The 21,832-nt window shown below is 36.4% G+C and overlaps 2 protein-coding genes across 2 annotated transcripts; one reads left to right on the top strand and one right to left on the bottom strand.

Moving 5' to 3' along the window:
• The first annotated feature begins 92 nt into the window (after nucleotides 1-92).
• Nucleotides 93-13,319, top strand: LOC125818255 (protein SAWADEE HOMEODOMAIN HOMOLOG 1-like). The gene is made up of 9 exons (XM_049497802.1): nucleotides 93-239; nucleotides 4,741-4,826; nucleotides 4,924-4,969; nucleotides 5,052-5,187; nucleotides 6,131-6,194; nucleotides 12,139-12,190; nucleotides 12,399-12,542; nucleotides 12,807-12,926; nucleotides 13,004-13,319. The coding sequence occupies exons 1-9, from the start codon at nucleotides 180-182 to the stop codon at nucleotides 13,058-13,060; spliced, it is 765 nt and encodes a 254-aa protein (XP_049353759.1). The 5' UTR covers nucleotides 93-179; the 3' UTR covers nucleotides 13,061-13,319.
• A 2,786-nt stretch (nucleotides 13,320-16,105) lies between these two features.
• LOC125818243 (casein kinase 1-like protein HD16) lies at nucleotides 16,106-21,137 on the bottom strand. The gene is made up of 16 exons (XM_049497785.1): nucleotides 20,660-21,137; nucleotides 19,848-19,979; nucleotides 19,672-19,745; nucleotides 19,494-19,563; nucleotides 19,354-19,409; nucleotides 19,177-19,248; nucleotides 18,682-18,776; nucleotides 18,484-18,550; nucleotides 18,252-18,381; nucleotides 17,953-18,171; nucleotides 17,726-17,868; nucleotides 17,476-17,650; nucleotides 17,220-17,310; nucleotides 16,969-17,126; nucleotides 16,687-16,875; nucleotides 16,106-16,579 (listed from the first exon to the last, which is right to left on the bottom strand). The coding sequence occupies exons 1-16, from the start codon at nucleotides 21,005-21,007 to the stop codon at nucleotides 16,520-16,522; spliced, it is 2,079 nt and encodes a 692-aa protein (XP_049353742.1). The 5' UTR covers nucleotides 21,008-21,137; the 3' UTR covers nucleotides 16,106-16,519.
• Nucleotides 21,138-21,832: the final 695 nt, after the last annotated feature.

The raw sequence follows: 21,832 nt of genomic DNA, 5'->3' as shown, positions 1-21,832 counted from the left end.
CCAAAACTAAATACCCGACCCGTTAGTTTTTACTTTCTTTTGAAAAGGGCGCCCAACAAAACTCATACAAAGAGCTTTTCCAATGAGCATTTGATCCTATAATTTTTCTCTTTACACTCATTTTCTGGAGAATTTTTTCAGCTAAAGAATTCTGGGTTTCGTTCGAATTTACTGTTAAAATGGATCTTCGTCCCAGAAAACGACAAATACAGTCTATTACTGGCTTCACACAAGCTGAGGTACCTTCAATTTCTTTTATTGGTTTTCAATTTTGTATAATGAAATCATGTTTTCAAAGTTTGGTCTTTGAAGGGTTGTTGAAAAATTGGATTAAGATGGTGTGTATATTTGTATGTGGAATGTGAATTAAGTTGATATATTTGATCTCTATTTATTTTTTTAATTGTTTTCAAGTTTTGGCCTTTAGATAGGAAGGGAGGGTGTGAAGGATACAGATTAGGATAGAAGGTTAGTAGGTAGAAATATGTTGCCTTGTTGTCTCTCCATATTAGTAGTTGTAATATTGCTCGTGTAGTTTCTTGTCCTTTGATTTTTGTTACTATATGTTGATTCCTTGTACCTTGATTATCGTATTGTTTTGTTGTATTTTCTGTTTTGTTACTATTTGCTGGTTTTTTATTATTAGTTGTGGTTTCTTGTACTTCTGTTACTAGACTGTTTAGGACTGTTTTTTCTTGACCCGATGGTTTGTTGAAAACAACTTCTCTACCTCTGAGGTAGCGGTATGCGTACACTCTACCCTTCCTATACCCGACTTTGTGGATTACACTGGGTATGGGGTTGTTGTAAGTTTTGTCCCTTTGAGGTCTTTGGAATTTGCTTTAAGATGGTAGATATTTGTATGTGGAATGTGAATTAAGTTGATATATTTCTTACCTATTTGATTTCTATTTAAATATTGTTTTTAAGTTTTGACCTTTTGGTGTCTTTGAAATTTGCTTTAAGATGGAGGATATTTGCTAAGTTGCTTGGACTTTGGTGCGGGTGTCTAATATGGGTGCGAATCTAGAGGTCGGATCCTCTATGATTTAAATTTTGAGATTCGGGGATACGGATCCATATATGGATACGGGTGTGGGCATTCGACTTCAAATAATTCAAATATCTATAAATAGAGTTATAAAACCTAAATAATGAGATATTATGTGGAAAACTTGAGGAGAAAATATTGATCAAGAGTAGAACCCTAGAAGGAGATAAAAGGAAAGGGAGTGACAATAGAAATTTATATATACAAGGTATCTCATTTCTTCAATTTCACCTTAGTTTTTGTTATTATTAAAGAAATCATTGAATCTGTCTAGAATTTCTTCCTCGAATTTGGTCAAAGTACCCAAAACTGATTGACCAGATCGAGTACGGATCCCACACCCACGTCGTGTCGACACGGGTGCGGCACCGAAAGGTGAAAGTGAAGAGTCCGAGCAACTTAGGATATTTGTATGTGGAATGTGCATTAAGTTGATGTATTTATTAATTGTTCTTTTTTAAAAGATTTGTTTCTAATGTTTACAAGTTTTGGCCTTAGGGGTTGTTGGAAATTGCATCAACATGATACATGTATTTGTAATAAAATGAGATATGCATTATCACTCTGGCTGTGTGCAAAGAATAGTTGGGTCTGCAGTAGGTTAAGGTTCAGTGTGAAAATAGTCAAACTATGATGAATGATCTGTGAAGGGATACATAGTATTTATATAGGTGACTCCTACTTGTTTGGAATTGAGGTGTAGTTTATTGATTGATTTTGAAATATGCATTATGAACCCTTCCTACCAAGAGCTTAAATTTGTGCTTATTATAATCGGTCCCCCCCCCCCCACCCCAAATACCCTTAGCTGCATTGCATCTAGTTACAGAGTGAATTCTGTTGTCAGTGTGCCCTTTCATTGTCCACATGGACCAGACTTATATGGTAGGCAGTAGTGTTATTTTTTTCTGCTAGGTCGAAAGCTTGACGAGCTCATTGGGTCAAATATTGTTGAATTTTTCCATTGCATCACATTACATAAAAGCTTAAGTTGTTATAGAGAGGATTTATTTATTTAACAAAAGAGGATCTACTTTGACGCTCAAATAGTTATATTCATGAGAGATAATAACTATAGCATACACAAGAAGGCTATCTTTGATTCAACGGGTCAAGTGAGCAAGTTGAGTCTGAGTTGAACAGGTCAATACAAGCCGAGTTGATGAACGTTTGATGATCAGTCAGTCTATTATTCAATTGGGTTGAGATGAATTATCTATTATTAACTCAACTTGATTAGCTTAATCTTGAACAAAAGAAACTGGTTGCACTGTATAACAAACTTAATATCCTAGAGTGCCAAATAGCTGGTCCAAGCCTTTTGTGCTTATCAAAAATAGTTGAATCAATAAAATGTGATGATTCGGTTCGTTCAAAATTATATTCAAATCAAATATTCATATATTGCATTGATTGACGAGACGCGTCGTGGAGTTAATGATAGGTTATAAGTTTGGAGATAGTCCCTAGAGTCTAAAGATTTTAAGTTAAGTAGGACTAAAACAGAGTACCTAAAGTGCAAGTTCAGTGATGTAACACGTGAGGCGTAGGTGGGAATGAAGATTGATGCACAAGTCATACCCAAGAGAGAAAATTTCAAGTATCTTGCGTCCATAATCCAAGGAGATGGAGAGATTGAAGATGATGTCGCACATCGTATTGGAGCGGGGTGGGTGAAATGGAGGCTTGCCTCCGAGTTACTGTGCGATAAGAACGTGTTTCCAAGGGTTAAAAGTAAGTTCTACAGAATGGTGATTAGATCAACATTGTTGTATGAGTTAGAGTGCTGGTGAGTCAAAAAGGCCCACGCATAGAAGATGAATGTAGTAGAGATGAGGATGCTCAAATGGATGTGTGGACATATTAGGAGAAATATGATAAGGATTCAAGTTATACGAGGCAAGGTGGGAGTGACTTCCGTGGTAGACAAGATAAGGGAAGCAAGACTGAGATTGTTTAGGCATGTGAAAACTAAGATTATTTTCAAATTTCGGAATTTGGGGTATTCAAAAATTGCATTAATATGATCTATGTATATGTTGTAAATATGAGATATGCATTGTCACTCTGCCTGTGTGGAAAGAATGGTTGGGGTTGCAGTAGGTTAAGGTTCAGTATAATAATAGTCAAACTATGATGAATGTTCTGTGGATGCAGAGAATTTATATTGGTGACTGATTTGTTTCCAATTTAGGTGTAATTGATTGATTTATCTTGGAATTGTCATTACGAACCCTTCCTACCAAGAGCTTAAATTTGAGCTTGTTGAGATTGGTTTTCTCTTTTTCCCCAATACCCTTAGCTGGATTATAGTTACAGAGTTGGAATTTGTTGTCGTTGTGCTCTTTCATTGTCCACAGTGGATCTGAGACATGGCCGAAACTCACATGGGAGGCAGTAGAGGGGGGTTTTTTCCTCAATGGGCAAAAGCCTGATGAGCTCATTGGGTTAAATATTGTTCAATTTTGTGAATCGCATCACATAAAAGCGTAAATTGTTAGAGAGGAAATTTATTATTTCATTATTCATTTTATTTTGCTCAAGTTCGTGAAACACACCTTACACATGTTATTGATTCTCTTTATTTTTTCCTTACCCAAGGATGGAGATATATCTTGTTGATATGTGACCGTTAGACTTAAACTTAGAACCACTATATGTTCTGAATCATCTTAAATCATATAAACCACGTAATATAAAAGTTCAAGCTGTTACAAAGGGTCTGCAACAATGCAGAAAGGATGAAAAGTTGAAAACAATTGGACGACAGTTATTGCAAAAGGTTAGCATGTCTCAACTCTTGGAATTGGTCAAACTAGTGGGTTTGGTTTAGTTTGCATTCTATATATCAGAGCTAGAGTGACTAGTGAATAAGGTTCTTGCTTTGAATGGAGCCCAGTTCCTCTTATCCCAGTCCGAGTATTTGAATGACATAGTAATACTGGCTGTTAACATACTATTGAAGCTATATCCTATGAAATTATATCTTTTCTGCATAATTTTGTAGAAATGGTAGTCTTAGTGTTTTATTTTAAAAGATCTTTGTCATGTTTCATTGATAGTGCATTCCATCACCACTGCCAGCCCTATCGTTTTTCCCTCGCCATGATTGAGCTGTGGTGATCACACCTGCTTGCTTCTCTGAGTATGCGGATGTAGGAGTAATTCATCCTTTCTAGCATTGAATAATTCTCGAGTTGCTTCTTTTGGGAACTCATGCATTAGCTCATAGTTGTCTTGGTTTGGGTGGTCTTTGTGCAATTGTCTGGCAAACCCTGCTTGCTGGACACTGAGTGTTAGTATCTTGATTCATGATATTGCAAGGGTGGTGGAATTCCAAAAAGAAAAGAGAAAAATGCTCTACATCAAAATGATGAAGAAAGGTAGAAAAGAGCTTCTTGAACTATACTGGGATCATTCTCAGATTCAGAAGCTCTGGCTCTTACAAAATAGTTATTTCGTTTGTATCTTATTTTGTTGATCTGTGAGACTGGCTAGAATTTTCTCTTTGAGGAAAGATCTGTTTGAGTTTTTTGCACATTCCCAATTTGCTACATTTTAGTTGAAGTTCGCATTACATAATGAAGTCGATCCACAAACAAATGTATTGGAATTGTCAACTCTAGTTTCAGTTATTTTCTTGTGACTTGCAATTTTTCATCGCCTTCACAACTCTTTCATTCAAGCAGGTTGAGAAAATGGAGAACTTACTAATTGAATCAAGAGAACAAGTTTGTGACTCGGAAGTCTGCAAGAAATTGGCAAAGACGTTCACGTGAGTTTGTACTTTGGACAAAGTACCAATTCTTTTTAATATAAACCAAACCGATCTGTACATGCATGATCTTTAATTCATTGTCTTGTGTTTCTAGGCGCTCTAAAGGACGTGCTGGGAAACCAATTGCTAAGTGGACTGAGGTCAGTGCTTCAACAACCTTCCTCTAGGACCTGATCTTCTAGCTTGAAGTTTCACATGACATGAACTATTGTACTTGAGTAGGTCCAAGCTTGGTTCCAGAATAGGTTGGTATGCTATCCGTCAAAGGATAATTCAGCTGAGGCCAACCAAAAACTGCCTGATTATACAGAAGGATGCACTTTGAATAAAGCAAATGAAAGCTCTCATATTCCAAAAGGTCTTTTGCAACATATCTTCTCTATGTTCTTAACATCTGAATGGTTATATGAGACTGATGTGGCTGATTACAGCATTATTCTGTTACTTCATTACTGGCCCATTAACAGTGAAAGTTAAAAAAGTACTAATGTTTAAATTCGAGAAGTTTGGCTGCTGAACTGACTACAACAGCTGCTTTCTCTGGAGAAATTTATTTTTGTTCAAGTAAGCGTAATTCATTCATAAACATGGCCAAACTGGCAGTATACAAGTGGTATACCACAAGGTGAAAAATCTACAAAAGGACACGATTCTCTACAAACTCCGCCCAATCATCTATTTATTGAATTAAACTATTCATTACTATGTCCGTCACAGCAATGCATTTGTTTGACATCATGCAGTTATCCTGCACTGTTTATTGAATTAAACTATTCATTACTACTTAATGTTGTGCAAACTGCATTCAGCAATGTTATGTCCCCCGAGAGTGTCTATTGGTGGACTACTAGTCCACTGATTTGCCTATCATTAAATTCTCAACGATACATTATCCTCAAGGCATTTATCTCCAAGTTCATATCTTCTCTAAATTTGAAAATAATATCCGAAACACATAGGACGACTCCAATAATTTAAGTTTACAGAGAAATTTTTCATATGACTGTTGTTGGGCCAACTGAAAGCTTAATATCCACTTAAAGTTACATCCAACTGACATAGAATGAGATGCAGAGATAGAGAAATCATGTTGAGGTTATCTGGTACTTCATGGAGAAAGTAAGTAATCGTTGAGATATGGAATCGCCTAGCCCTTTCTTTTTCTTAATTCTATTTTCTACAGTAGATAGTTGCAACTATCTTCATGCTGAATAGTTGCTTCTCCTTCCTCTAAAGTTAAGAGTTGCATTTCTTTTTGGTATCAGAAATGTACAAATATAGTCCTGACAAACTTTTCACAGGCCAGAAAGATCCAGCGCTGTCAGACTTGGAATTTGAGGCTAGGTCTTCAAAAGATGGGGCATGGTAATATTTCATTAGCAAGCAAGAAGGTTTTGGTCTTTCAGTCAATTTTTTTTAACAGACTAAAATTATTTACTGGCTACACTACAAATTTCAGCATTTTCTTCTAGATGCATAAATCAGATTTATCAGCATTTTGTGTTAGATACGTTGTCAGCTGTATTGGTGTTAACTTTGAGATGCATATTCTTGTGATCTTGTTTATATTTTCCTGTCTTTGGACCACTACTTTTGATGCATTTAAACTTATGTCAGTGCTTCTATTTGTTTGTGAAGCCCATAGCTGAAGAGGTTCCATAAAATGACGTTAGTTGCTTGAATATGACATCTGTGTCATCAACATTATCGTATTTTTCTATCTTTCTTTTCAGAAAGTTTTATCTGTTTTCTCTTTCGGTCTTTTCCATTTTGATGGATGGTCAATGACTGCTGGTTGGAGAATGTCTTGTTTTGAAATTTGAGCAATATTAGACCCCATCCGTGTAAAAATGGAGAACCAGAAAAACTCTCGACTTCTTCTGTGTGGTTAGTGAGTTCAAGTGTTCAATTGGTTCAATAAGTAACATTGTCCAAATATTTTCAATAAGTCTAAAGGGTTCATGTTGAGAAGGACTAAGACAAAGTATTTGAAGTGTAAGTTTAGTGATGTAATTCATGAGGCAGATGTGGAGCTGAGGATTGATACTCTAGTCGCCCCTAAGAGAGGAAGTTTCAAGTATCTCGAGTCAATAATCCAAGAAATTGGAGAGATCCGTATCCAGTATCTTGGGTGATAATGTGGAATAAGATTATTGAATAATTTCATTCATTTCTTTCTATGTCATGTACATGGCTTTATATTTACATAAAAGATTGTGGAATAGAATCACCTAAATCCCATGAAATCTGAGATTATACAGAATCATATATTTTACATTAAGAGAAAGAATCAGAGATATGATATTCTAGATTACCACAATTATCCTAAGATCTTAGAGGATCATATCTTGATATGAAGAATATCTTCTCATCTTAGAGGATCACATCTTTGATGACAAGAATATCTTCTTGGAAATCCTCCATCAGCCAACACTCCCCCTCAAGTGGGTGAATGGATATCTTCCATTCCTAGCTTGCTTATTAGATCTTGAAACATATTGTTTGGCAATCCTTTAGTTAAAACATCAGCCACCTGATCTTTTGTAGATACAAATGGCGTACAAATGAGTCCGTTAACTAATTTCTCCTTAATGAAATGTCTGTCTACCTCAATATGCTTAGTGCGATCATGTTGTACAAGATTATGAGCTATACTTATTGCTGATTTATTGTCACAATATAGCCTCATAGGTCCTTCCCATCTTATCTTCAAATCAAGGATTATCTTTAGCCATAACAACTCACAAACTCCCATCGCCATGGATCTAAACTCAGATTCTGCACTTGATCTAGCTACTACATTTTGTTTTTTACTCCTCCAAGTCACCAGATTTCCTCCTAAGAAAGTGCAATATCCAAAACTTGACCTTCGATCCACTAATGAACCAGCATAGTCTGCATCTGTATAAGCCTCTAAAACCATGTCTCCTCCTCTTTTGAATAATATTCCTTTTCCTAGACTTCCTTTAAGATATTGTAGAATCTGGTTGACAGCTTGAAGATGCATTTCTCTAGGATCATGCATAAATTGGCTAACAACACTTACAGCAAACGCAATGTCCGGCCTTGTATGGGACAAGTAAATCAATTTCCCTACAAGCATTTGATACAAGCATTTATCTACCACTGAATCTTCTGGAGCATTGCACAATCTATGATTGTATTCAATTGGTGTAGCCACTGGTTTACACCCTAATTTTCCTGTTTCTTTCGGCAAATCAAGCACATATTTTTGTTGGGAAATAAAGATTCCTTGTTTTGAGTGTGCCACTTGATTCCCAAAAAATACTTTAATTTCCCAAGCTCTTTGATGTCAAATTCCTTAAGTAAACAGTTCTTCAAATTTTGTATCTCCTCTGAATCATCACCTGTTACTATGATGTCATCCACATAAACCAACAATGCTGTCACTTTTCCTGTTTTTGAGTGTCGTATGAACAAGGTGTGGTCTCCTTGACTTTGTCGATACCCTAGCTTGATCATAACCTTTGTAAATCTTCCAAACCATGCACAAGGTGATTGCTTTAATCCATAGAGTGCCTTCTTCAGTCTACACGCCATTCCCTTCTTGCTTTCAAAAGCAGGTGGCACCTCCATATAGATCTCCTCATCTAAGTCTCCATGTAAAAAGGCATTTTTTACATCAAATTGTTGTAGGTTCCAATTAAAAACTGCAGCCAATGATAATAAAATTCTCACTGTACATTTTTGCCACTGGGGCAAAAGTCTCCAAATAATCAATTCCATAGGTCTGTGTATAACCCTTTGCTACCAAACGTGCTTTATATCTTTCTATGGACCCATCTGAATTATATTTCACAGTAAACACCCATCTGCACCCGACCAACCTTTTTCCTTTTGGTAATTCCACAATATCCCAAGTTTTGTTTTTCTCCAACGCTTCTATTTCTACCTTCATGGCTTTCTCCCATTCTTTATTTCCTAATGCTTCAGACAAATTTCTGGGGATAGGAATTGTGTGGAGGTTACAGAGAAAAGCTTTATGACTTGGGGATAGATTTTGATATGTCACGGAGAGGCTCAAAGGGTGTTGTGTGCAAGTTCTGGTTCCTTTTCTGAGTGCAATGGGAAGGTCAAGGACATTAGGTTGGTTAAATTCTTCTTCATGGTCAGTTTGGTTTGGTGTTTCTGACGGTTCAATAGGTTCAGGATGGGTAGTATCAGGAGCAGTAACCTGAGGAGATTATTGCAACCGAGTAGTTTGATCAGTTAGTCTCTTTCTTCTGGAATATACCTGCAATGGTAGATTATTTTCTAGAATTCCATTATCTATATTTGGATTAGGAGACTCAATGGGTTCATTTGGATTTAGAGACCCAGGTGACTATAGAAATGGTGACTCAGGCAAGGATTTGGCATGACTAGAAATGGACAAATCAAATAGTGACAAGTCTAGAGGTTCCTCTCCCTTCAGTGACTCCCCCTGATTGTAAGAATGATTAAAAAAGTATTCACTCTCATCAAATGTGACATCTGCAGAAACAAAGAATTTCTTTGATGATGGTTGATAACACTTGTAACCTTTTTGAGTAGGAGAATATCCTATGAAAACACACTTAAGAGCACGTGGGTCTAATTTGCCTCTATTTTGAGAATGAATATGAACATAGGCAACACTTCCGAAGATTCTAGGAACCAATTTATTGGAAATTTCAAAATTTGGAAAGAAATTCCTAAGAGTATCAAGCGGACTTTGAAAGTTCAGAATTCTTGATGGCATTCTGTTACTAAGATGTGTAGCAGTTAGGACAGCTTCCCCCCAATACTGTTTTGGCACCTTTTTGTGAAACAATAATGATCTGGTAATGTCAAGTAACAGACCATTTCTTCTCTCTGCTATCCCATTTTGTTGAGGAGTATTGACACATGAAGATTCATGAATAATTCCCTCTTTTTGGAAGAAAACAGAGAGGTTTTGATTGAAGTAGTCCTTGGCATTATCGGATCGAAATCTTTTAATTGGCACATCATATTGGGTTTTGATTATATTAAAAAAAGTAGGAAGAATTTGACTGACATCTGATTTTTGCTTTAGCAAATAGATCCACGTAACTCTTGTACAATCATCAATGAATGACACAAACCATCTAGCACCAGAAATATTATGAATGGGAGAGGGTCCCCAAATATCACTATGAATAAGAGAGAATGGAGTTTGACATCTTTTGTGACTAATTGGAAAGGAAGTACGTTTGTGTTTTGCAATTTCACAATCATCACAATGAAAAGACTCAACAATCAAATCTTTGAACAAAGATGGGAACATTCTTTTGATTACATAAAAGGAAGGGTGACTTAACCGACGATGATAAAGCCATACTTTCTCTTTATTGGACACGATAGATTCAGACAAGAATGAACTAGACAAGGAATTCTTAGATATATATTCACCATTGTGGAAATCCAAACGATAAAGACCACCTTTCTCACTAGCACGCCCAATCATCTCCTTCGTGTTCTGTTCTTGAAATAAGCAATATGAAGGGAAGGAAGTTACTTGGCATTTGGAATCTTTGGTGAGTTTCTGGATAGAAATGAGATTTGCAGATGACTTTGGGATATGAAGGACATCTTTAAGTATCAAGGATTTTCCAAGTGGTATGTCTCCTTGCCCAGCTACAGTAATAACTGAACCATCAGCTATAGTTATTTTTTTATAGCTAGGACAAGGGGAATATGATATGAAGAGATGAAAGAGACTGGTCATGTGATCAGCTGCCCCAGAATCAACCACCCACGTTGGAGAAAGTTTGTCTGAGACATTAGTAATAAAAGAGTAAGAAATACCTGTGAAGGCCAATGACCAACTACCCGTTGAAGCTAAATGTTGCAAATCTCCAATTGAAACTGTAGAGTTATTCTCTACGGTTGCAGAAACATTTTTAGAGACTGGAATATTTGCGGCAGTACCATTTTCAGACATGGTTTGGGCAGATAAAGATAGCAAAATGGGATTTTTCAAGATAGGATGAATAAAATTGGCCAGGAATAAGCCTGAAGCTCTAATACCATGTGGAATAAGATTATTGAATAATTTCATTCATTTCTTTCAATGTCATGTACATGGCTTTATATATACATAAAAGATTGTGGAATAGAATCACCTAAATCCCATGAAATCTGAGATTATACAGAATCATATATTTTATATTAAGAGAAAGAATCAGAGATATGATATTCTAGATTACCACAATTATCCTAAGATCTTAGAGGATCATATCTTGATATGAAGAATATCTTCTCATCTTAGAGGATCACATCTTTGATGACAAGAATATCTTCTTGGAAATCCTCCATCAGCCAACAGATAATAATGTGCCACCAAGACTTAAAGGTATGTTTATAGAGTGGTTGTTAGACCATCTATGTTCGAATGTTGTGGAATGTTGGCCGGTCAAGAACTCGCATGTACAAAAGATGTGAAAGTAATGGAAATGAGGATGTTGAGATAGATGTGTGCATACTAGGACAGATATGATTAGGAACAAAGATAGTTGGGACAAGGTTGGAGTGGCCCCTATGGTGGACAAGATGACGGAAGCGAGACTGAGATGGTTCGGACATGTGAAGAGAATGAGCACAAATGCTCCAGTGAGGAGGTGTGTGAGGTTAGCTATGGTGGGTTTGAGGAGAGGTAAAAGTAAACCGAAGAAGTATTGGGTAGAGGTGATTAGACATGACATGATATATGTTATGGTCTCGTGTAATGAATCTAGTCATGGGACACTGCAAGACAAATTAGAGTTAATGTAGAGTGAACTAGGAGTCTGGAATGAGGTTTTCTTTTTCGACCTATGGTGTTGGTTTGTTGAGAGAACCTGCAATCTCTTGAGTTAAAGTACTCAAGAATGGGATAATTTTTTGCTTAGATTTCCTGCAATAAACTGAGTTTTAAATACAGTACTTACAAGATAAATACCCAAACTAGGACATAACTTCCTAACGTTAGTGGAATGAGAAACTACAAACTAATACAAAGAAATAACTACTACTAGAATGAGAAACTACAAATAACTAGTAGAAAGAAATAAGTACTGCAAGTGACTACTTTCTCCTATGTGCTTCCTGAATGTTTGGAACTGGTGAGAGGTCCTTAGAGCAATGACTATAGGCTTCTTCAATCATCTTTGCTTAGTTTAAACAAAAAAATCACAACTGTCAAGGAGGGTTGTTTTTTCCCCAAAATTGTATGACACTTCAATCTGCATATTCCTCGTGGTGTTATGAAGTCAAAAGATTAGTACTTTCTGGCAACATGATTAATAGTGTTTTCTTCTGGATTTTACAGGTACGACATTGATACATTTATCACTCACCGGTTTCTCAACTCTGAAGAACCTGTAAGCCATTGAACTTGGCCGATTATATTTATTTTAGAACTAACACCATATAACCCAACAAGACATTGTGGGATAGGCCAAACTATTCGTAATAAATATTTAGCAAAGAGCTAAAGTAGTTCCTAATCATATTTCTCATATGAAATTCGTTATGTAAACATAACTAATACAATTGTACTTCTTCTAAGAAAATGTAAATGTATTGCAGGAGGCTCTTGTGAGATTTGTGGGCTTTGGGTTAGGGGAGGATGAATGGGTAAATGTAAGGAAGGCAGTCCGTGAGCGTTCCGTTGCTCTTGAGAATTCAGAATGTAACAAAGTACAGGTTGGGGATATTATTTTGTGCTTCCAGGTACTTCTTTATTCAAAATTCTTTTCACAATGTTATTGAAAATAAAAAGTTGAAATTTTTTGTTTCCAATTCATGATTGCCAAGAACAAAGGATTCTCTTTAGAGGATTGGTTGGGGTGTTGATAGATAGGTAGTACAAATAAGATCATAAAACAAGTACAAATGTATTTTCTCTCCTCGTTGCCTCAGGCCCTGGCATATATTAGTTTGTCACAGTGCGCATAACTTCTTATTTTATGTTCTTTTCATTTTTGTCTCAACTAGGAGGGAAAGGACGAGGAAAAATATCTCGAAGCTCAAGTTATAGAGATCCAAAAGAAATTGCATGATATAAGGGGCTGCAGATGTCTCTTTGTGATTCGATACACTGGTGATGACACTGAGGTAGGTATTGGTTATATTAACGAGTTAACATTTTGGAGATGGACTAAACGAACCAGATTTCACTTCTTCCTGCTCAGGAAACAATTCGTTTGAGGCGAATGTGTGTTCGACCAAGCATATTAGGGCGTCCTTGATACAGTTTGAACTTTGAATATAGTAAGACGTCGTCAGCATATGCTGCTCAAATGTTCAATCATAGAAATGTCTCCAATGAAGAAGAAAGAAGTCAGATGGTCGTATTATCTTTACTCTATTGAGATGGTGGATCCAAACTTGTTTGGGACCAAGGCATAGTTGTTGTACTCTTATTTTATAGATGCAAAAGAAATTTGTGAATTGTTGCCCTGGCGTATAGACTGTTAAATAGGAGTATGTTTAGTTTAGCTTTTACTTGCCAACTATGTCACTGATTGCCATAGTGGTGGAAACTATTGTTATGTCAACTTCCTTTAGACTCTATGGGTTTGAAATTGTAGTGTTAAAAGAAAGGATTAAACTATACTTTTTTATGGGAAAACTACACAAGTTGGACCTATTAGGCCAAGTATTTATTCAAATTGGACTCAATCCAATATATTTATCCTGATTGGACTCATGGCCCAAACTATTTACCCGACTGCTCTCTTGTTATATTCATTGAACCACTGCTTTTTCATGTTCCGCTTGACGCCATCAGAGTATATATATACTCTAATGGTATGAAGGAGTAACTTTCTCTAAAGCACTGTTTCTTCCTCTTTGATACCATCAGAATACATATAATTTGATGGTATCAAACAATAAACTTGCATTAGAAGTTAAAAACAGGAGATATGAAAGTGAAGGGCAGCCCTTGGTAAATAATTTCCTTTTTTGAAGAGTGTTCTGTTCCCTTTTTTAAAAATTTCCATATGGACTTATCCAAAAAAAATGTCTAAATTACCAATATCATGGATGCATAATTTGCAGATATGACCATTAGGATATATTTTGATGTTATTTATTTTGTAGTTTTAGGTTGTAGTGACTACTATCTGAATAAGTTGTTAAACATGTATAAAAATTAGCAAGCAATCGACACACAAAGATGTATGGATGTATTTTGTTTCCAGTCATAAATAGATGTTACCACTCCCAATATTTCAAAACTGAAGAAATGTTGTTCCAAAAATTAACTTACAAACATGTTTTTATTGTTACTCCTATCAAGGACAATGTATCAATTTTCTTGTTCGCGGTCCAGTTCCTTTGCATCTATTTAACAGATTAACAATCACTATAAATGCCACTATCATCAATTTTGGTAACTGCATACATAGTGGCAAAAAGGTTAATTTAATTCAAATATATTTCACAATTGAAATCGTCTGTAGTTAAGCAGGCCCTTAGTTGTTGGTCAGTTCAAAGTTCCGATAAGGGTATAATGCAGCACAGCAACTTGTTCAACACCAGAAAAGGCAAACAGACACTAAGCTTAGCTCCTGGAAGCACCATGTAGTACCAGGGTGATGCAACGCACACCTGCTCTCCATTGCGCAGGTGTTCATCAACAATGAAAGCTACTGAACGCAGATCAGGTAGAGAAAGAGGACAAAGCCTTTACATTGCTTGTTTCATTAGTGTAGATGTTCAAAACTGCAAAGCTTCCGACTTGATTCGCCACTGGAAGATCTCACGTCATTGATATAACTCAACATCAGCAGAAAATTTGTAAGTTGCGGGCAACCTGCAGAAAGAATGAACACCTGGAGGAAATGCCACATCACACTGCTACAGCAATTTTGCACCACCTGGTATTAAAACCAAATGTGCAAGTACTACTACTATAGTAGATGAGGCAAAAGTTATGCTAATAGGTTTCCTATGTTTGTTCGGCTCTAATATTTTTCTGAAGTCAGAGGGCAAAGAATAGAGTTCACAGCTGATAAAACACATCTTTGCAGAATCTAAAATTATCCATGTGAATGCAAGAATCAAAAGAAAGTACCAAACGAACATAACATGACTGCACATTACACAGCTTGCACGGAGGACTATAGTTAAGGAACTGCAAAAGAGGATTCCAAGAAGAAACAGCACAACTGGGAGGATGCTCTATGAGAAAATACAGTTGCTGTAACAGGCAGGGAGAAGCAGTTTCTTTAAGGTTAAGAATGGGCTTAGCTAGAATTAATAGGAAGACTGTTATGGTTCATCCAATTTAGGACCTTACTCAAGTTTTGTCCAGATCTTACAATCATGCATAAACCACCGAGAAGAGGGTAAGGAGAACTGAATTGATGACTTCCACCTGACCATAGGTCATCTTCTTTCTTCTCTAAGGATTCTGACCCATACCATTAGACGCCAATCCAAACAGGTAATCAAGAAATTTGACCTTGATTAAAGGCCAAATATTCCAAATTAACTTATAGATTGTGCACAGGGTGATAAGAAACAATGAAATGACAAAAGTGATAAGCTATAGGAACTTACATCCCCAAGGAACCACCTTAGGAGTAACAAGCTCATTCTTCAGCCGGCAACTCAAATTATCCTGTAAAGAGATTACATACTTGATAAAACTGTGTCAAAAATATGCATCAGAGTTCACATGCGTAGTAAATCTGTGTCAAAGATATGTATCAGCTAGAGTTTAAGAACAGAATAAGCAGATTAGTAACTTCCGCATCTAAAGTGGCTCAAACCTTGTATAATACTCAATACCTGGGGCTCAAAATCTGCAGTCATGTTGCAAGGATGTAACTTCTTTAGATTTATGAATGATTGCATATAGCTTTTTATAATGAGACCTCAAATACTAATTCAGGAATCAAAATATTTCATAGTTAAATTTTTTTAACATCAGTAGTAACAGCCCTTTTCCAGGGCTATTTTTCGAAAACAGCCATAATTAACTGGCCAGATGTATTCTGATAAAGAAAAAACATACTAATTAAACTATCCAAGACAAAAACCAACTACAGCACCTATTTGTGTGTACAAATGAGGGAGAGAGATATTTGTGCTGAAATTTCTCCTGTCCAATCACAAGATCTGCCGAAGTTGATCAATGAGTACACAGAGCAGTAGAGACAATCAAAGACAATATTTCACAATCTAGGCAGGAAGCTTATCATTTAGATGCTGAACCAGCATAAAAGAATTGATTAGCATAAAGGCAGAGGACAAAAGTCCAAACCAGGAAAAAGGGCAAGAAGAAATAAAGAGAAGATTGATTGCCAATGTTTCAACTCCTTAGCAAAATCTTAACTTGCATGGTTCATAAAACTACAAAGAAAGCCTGTTTGGCTTAATCCCTAAAAAAGGGGATCTATTTGACCTATACAAACTTTGACCAATAGTAACCACCACCACCCCACCCCTAAAAAATTACACTCATGAACTGACTGACAAAAATACCATCCTGGACATCAGGAACAATCACATACACTAATGGCCAGGGTACTTTGCAAAAATCATCTTCAGAGGAAAAAGAAGACTCAGATTTGACAAGGATTAAATATTTCCATCCATTTCTCTCAATTAGACCAAAGATAGCAGGCACTTGTTCAAGCACTACAATAGAGAATCTCATGGCACCAATGAAAGTACTTGTAGGAACACTTTTTGTCTCAAGAAACAGTTCGCCCATAACAGACAGATGCAATGTAAAGATTCTTTGCCCATTTCTCCTGCAGACAGAAATATACACAGTTAGCTTAGAAAATAGTAGGCGCGCACACACACAGATGTGGTTTACAATAAAAAAAAACTAGGCAATAACTGCTGCAACGTCAACCTTGACATGAGTGCTGGGAAAGGCAGAGGTACGAAGTGTCTCTTGCGTTTCATCAGGAGGTTTCCTTCTTGGTATACTTAGAACAAATGCAGCTTGATCCCATGTAGCTGCAGTCGCTGTGATACGATAACCAGCATCCCACCTCTTATGGATCCCTTCACTAGGATACAGAAAATCCAATTCCACTGTCTGAAAATTCACAGAAGCACATGAATACTAAAATTAGGAATTGGAAAACATCATGGACATGACCCAAAAGAATAATAAAGAAAAGGTTTAAACCTGATCAGAAAACCCAGAGCCACGAGACATAACAATTGCCCATTTATTTCCTGAAGTTGCCATGGCAGTGACATAGAAACCCTCCTTCCATTTTTTGTTTATCCACTTAAATGGAAAGGACTCGCTGACTTTGTAAGACTGCTGCAGATACTGGGTACCTGATATTCACCGCAGAACTAAATTTAGTACCCTCTAATTCATGGAATCACATAATAAACACATACATAGAAAGTCAGCAATGTTCCTCTAACCCTTTGACATGACAACTAAAGAGCTCCCATTGCTAGATCCTGCCAAAGCACTAATATAATAATTCGTCTCCCATTGCTCCATAATCCATTCCTGTACCCAAACAGAAGACAGAGGATTAACCAAACTCCTTATCAGTAGTAGTTGACCCATATCTGAACCAGTTAAACAGACATAGCATAATAAATGTGGATATCCGCAACATAGATTTATCAGGTATGCTTCAAGATTGATCACATTCAATAATAGATAAGAGACCTTGTGAAGAAAACAAGGTGACAATTTGTAAACTTGATCACTAAATCCAGTCCCTGCATCCATGATTAGGGCCCACAAGCTCGAACAGCAGGCCACACTGCTGATAAATAGTCCATCCTCATTTCCTTTATCAATATGCTGAGCTAGCCTATCATCAGCAACGTTATAGTGATACCTGCAACCCGAAGTTGTAGTTGCTTTATTTTTTGAAAGCCTTAAATAATCAAATTATGGCCAAAAGAGTATATACCGTTGCTTCATCGGGCGACGACCATTGTAAACACTGATCCACTGTGTTGCGGGCATTCCCATTCGCACCTTCTTCTTTGGCTGTTCATCATCGTCGTCTTGCACTGTCAGTCTACCTCTCTTCTGTCCGACTTGATATATAAGCTATATAGATCAACAACGAAATTCAGCTTCTCTCAGTGACTCAACTCAAGGAGTAACCTGGAACTGATGAAACATGCAAAATACCTTCTGTGCACCATCAGTGTTAATTGGCCTATTGTCTGGATTTGGACCTACTATCCCATCAAATAAGGAGATATATTTAGCGTAGTTAGGCTCTTCATCAAATTTCAAGTTCACAACATACTCCACAAAGTGTCTGAATGGAACAGGGCAGAGTAAGCAAAGAGTTTCCGGAGAAGTTGCCATCTTTTTCTTACAGACAAGGAAACCTTTATTCTCACCCTAGATTAAAAAAATCATTATCAGAAAAAAGGAGACTCTGTAGTAACAAATACTGCTATTAAGTAGAGAAAGGTGCAGACCTGATAACCCTGCCATGGCAACTTGGCTCGGAGAAGGAAAATGAGAGTGTAAGCCAGAGATTCTAGATCATCCCTCCTGCTTCCAGTCCGTCCAAGGTGAGCATGCACACTAGCATACCTTACAGTTCCTCTGAAGCAATGGTTTTCTCACTATTTATTGAATGCACGTCTAAATACAAATAGAGGACACAGAACATAAAGAAAGGATAAGGTAAACTGTTGATCATTGTACCTAAAGACATCAGGCCGCTGATCATACTCAACATGTAGACCAGTTGATGTATCACGCCACTTTGTCGCTGAAGTATTCAAACAGGTAACAGATGAGACATTGCATTAATAAAGCATGATGAAGATATCAAATGTAAATATTAAGAAAGATAAACACACATCTATGTTTTCTTTCTAAATAAGTTCCAAAATATTATACCTAATCCAAGATCAACTAGAAACAATTTTTTCTCGTCAGGAGTTCCAGGTGGTCCAAGAAGAAAGTTCTCAGGTTTTACATCCCCATGCACATACCTGGGAAAAACAGCAGCCAGAACGATAAGACTTACTTCAGAAACCAATATACAGTGTTTCCTTGAAATACTGAAATTTTTGCACCATCGTCAACACTCAACAAGATCATGTCAAATATGGTAAAGTAGTTTAGCATTTTGTGGATTCATAGACTTCAACACATAAATAGATGTAGTAAGTTAAATCTACCCTTCTTATGATAAGTAGTTATTAACATCCACTTGTTGCAACAAGACAACTTTATAACTCCCTTCTATAACATCAAATAACAATTTTCCTCTGTACAAATCCAAACTTGATTGATGTGGACTATATGCCGATTACACAGAACTTATAATCTCTAAAATAGAACACAGCTATCCACATGAAGTAACATAACATTCATTTATATAAAACTTACCCTCTAGAGTGCAACTTCTCTAATATTGAGATAGCTTCAATAGCAATGCATGCTACCATTTCAGTAGACATCCTGAATTTGACAACATTAAAGATCCAAGACATTTGAGTTCAAGAAAACAGCATATGATATCAAAAGATATGCTCCAGAGTACAAATAATAGAAAATAGATCTTACATATGGGAATTGTTGTTCCAAACATCCCATAAACTAGGACCAAGCATATCCATGACCTGCAATATTATAGGATATCAGTAATAGTAGTGGAGATTGGAAATCAAATCCAAGTAACTCAACTACATAAAGAGATCGCGTACCATAATATAGTAATCACCTTGCCGTCCTTTATAATGAACACGCGGTACACCATGACTACCACCAAGGACACTAGGGAATACAAGAAAATGACATGAAGTGTAAGATAATGTTATTACCAGGTAATCAAAGTCAGAATAAAGGACCTACAGATATAATGGGAAAAAAATGGAGACTTACTTGTAGACCTGCCACTCATAAGGTGGTCCATAGTTACAACCTTTGCTACTTCTATGCTCAAATTTTAAGGCAACCTAGAATCAGAAATGACAGTAGGATCAATTTGCATATCAAAGAGACACCTCTCTGACATATTCAGCAGAAAAGGCAAATGAATGCAAAAAGTAAAGTTCCACCTCTACAGCTCCAGGGCCAGTTCGTTCAAGAGGATTTGTTGTATTTACCCGACGACCTACATACACTTGACCAAATCCCCCTTTACCTAGCTTCTTCTCAATCCTATAAGCTGGTGATCCACCAACCTGGACCTGTTAACCACACAAGGACACTAGTAATTCAACAACTCAATCTGAATCCTTCAATTATTTGAAATAAAAAGCAAGAATAGCAACATCAAATTTCTCTACGCCGACAGCGATATGGAAATCAGTCACTCGTTTATTGACAAGTGAAACTGAACAAATGCCTAATATATTAGAGATAAGAAGGCACGTTAAAAAACCAACAACTTCAGCATATCATTCACTCATCCTTTCATCAGTCCCTTTAAAAGGGCCTCAAAACGATAAAAGAAAAACAAACTTATCACTGAAGAAATCAGGTGAAGAAAACAAAATAGTCACAAATAAAAGAGGATAGAAGTTTCTGGTCTATGTAAATGTAACTTTGTGTACTAAAAACACCTAGAAGACTGAGCTTTCCAACTTCAAACTCTAATTTACGCACAAAATCCAACACTCTATTTGCCTTAAAAAGTCAAAAATGAAACCTTTGATACTCAAAAGTATGTTTGAGAAGCTTTTGCCCCCCAAAAGAACTTTTTTTCCAAGATTTTCAAACTCAACTTTTCTCAAAATCTGTCTTTGCAAAAACTCAAGCAAACAACACAGAGTATCATAATCAAATAGACCTATATTGAGCAAAAAAATGAATACTAATAATTCATATAACAAACCATAACTAGCTCGAATTATCAGAATACTCTTACCCTTTCAGGCAATGGAGGAGTGCTTCCTTCATCATCTGCCGCTGCTAAGCCTTTATTACCACTTCCTCCACCACTCTCATGCTCATCCATCTTTTCCACCTCCTCCACCTTTACCTCTTCACCAGTTCTCCGCGGCAACGTGATTTCCTTCACAGCATCATCACCATTCACAACGTCGTTTTTCTTCTTCCTCCCTCCTCCCGCTCTATTCCCTGTACCTCTCCTCCTCAACCTTGTCGTCGGCGCGTCCGGTTCGTCTTTTCCCGGTGACGGTGCGTGTTGTACGTTCGGAACAATCGGTTCACGGCCTTTACGCACAGAACTACGCAGTTGACGCATATCGATCATCCATCAACTTCGAAAAACCACAAAAAAATCGAATTTTCTAGAATCTTCCACCGGCCGTTCAAAAGTGAGAATTTATGAAATCGGAGAACCTGTTAGCCGGAAAATGTGTGTCTATATATATTGTGTACATATGAATTAGGGTTTTGGATTGTTGAAGATCTGTGGAGGGAAACGGAAGTGAAAAATGGCTACAAATCTAGGGAGCTAATGGAGAAAGATGAAAACAATTTCTTCTTAGAGACTAATTTTTTTGTTAAAATGTTGATTAGTTATAATTATATGGAAGAAAAATTATATATAATAATAATAATAATATGAAAAACTCCACTTAATTTTATGAACTTGAACTCCACGGTAAAAACGTGTTCATACAATATTAAAAACTATATCATGTAGTGACGATATAAAATATTTAAAACATTTTCTATAAAAAGTAGTACAATATTACTATCATGAATGTATAAGTTAATGTTATATGAAATAATATTTTCTTGCTTGTTTTGGTAATGTGGTGTGACTAAGACTAGGCACTGGATCGGTTGTACAGGTATCGATCCGGTCTGATAGTATTCGAGACAAAATGGGATATATTGAATCACTACTCGGAACGGAGCGATATTGTGATTTGATATCGATATATCGGTATCTGTTCATCCCGATTCATTTCGATTCGGTTTCGGTAAATTATTTTTAATTAAAATTAAAAATAGTATTTGTGTTATTGTTTTATACTTTTATTAGCATTTCTTTTTTGTTTATTTAAATTTTTTTAAATTACATACTTAAATTATTTAAATTACAAGGTATAAGTATAACTTAATAACT

This window comes from Solanum verrucosum, unplaced genomic scaffold (genome assembly GCF_900185275.1).
Source record: "Solanum verrucosum unplaced genomic scaffold, falcon-dt-bn FXZP01000253.1, whole genome shotgun sequence".
In the NCBI taxonomy this organism is placed as follows: Eukaryota; Viridiplantae; Streptophyta; class Magnoliopsida; order Solanales; family Solanaceae; genus Solanum; species Solanum verrucosum.
The sequence above is the reverse complement of the archived record's forward strand: the minus strand, read 5'-3'. Positions and strand labels throughout refer to the sequence as shown.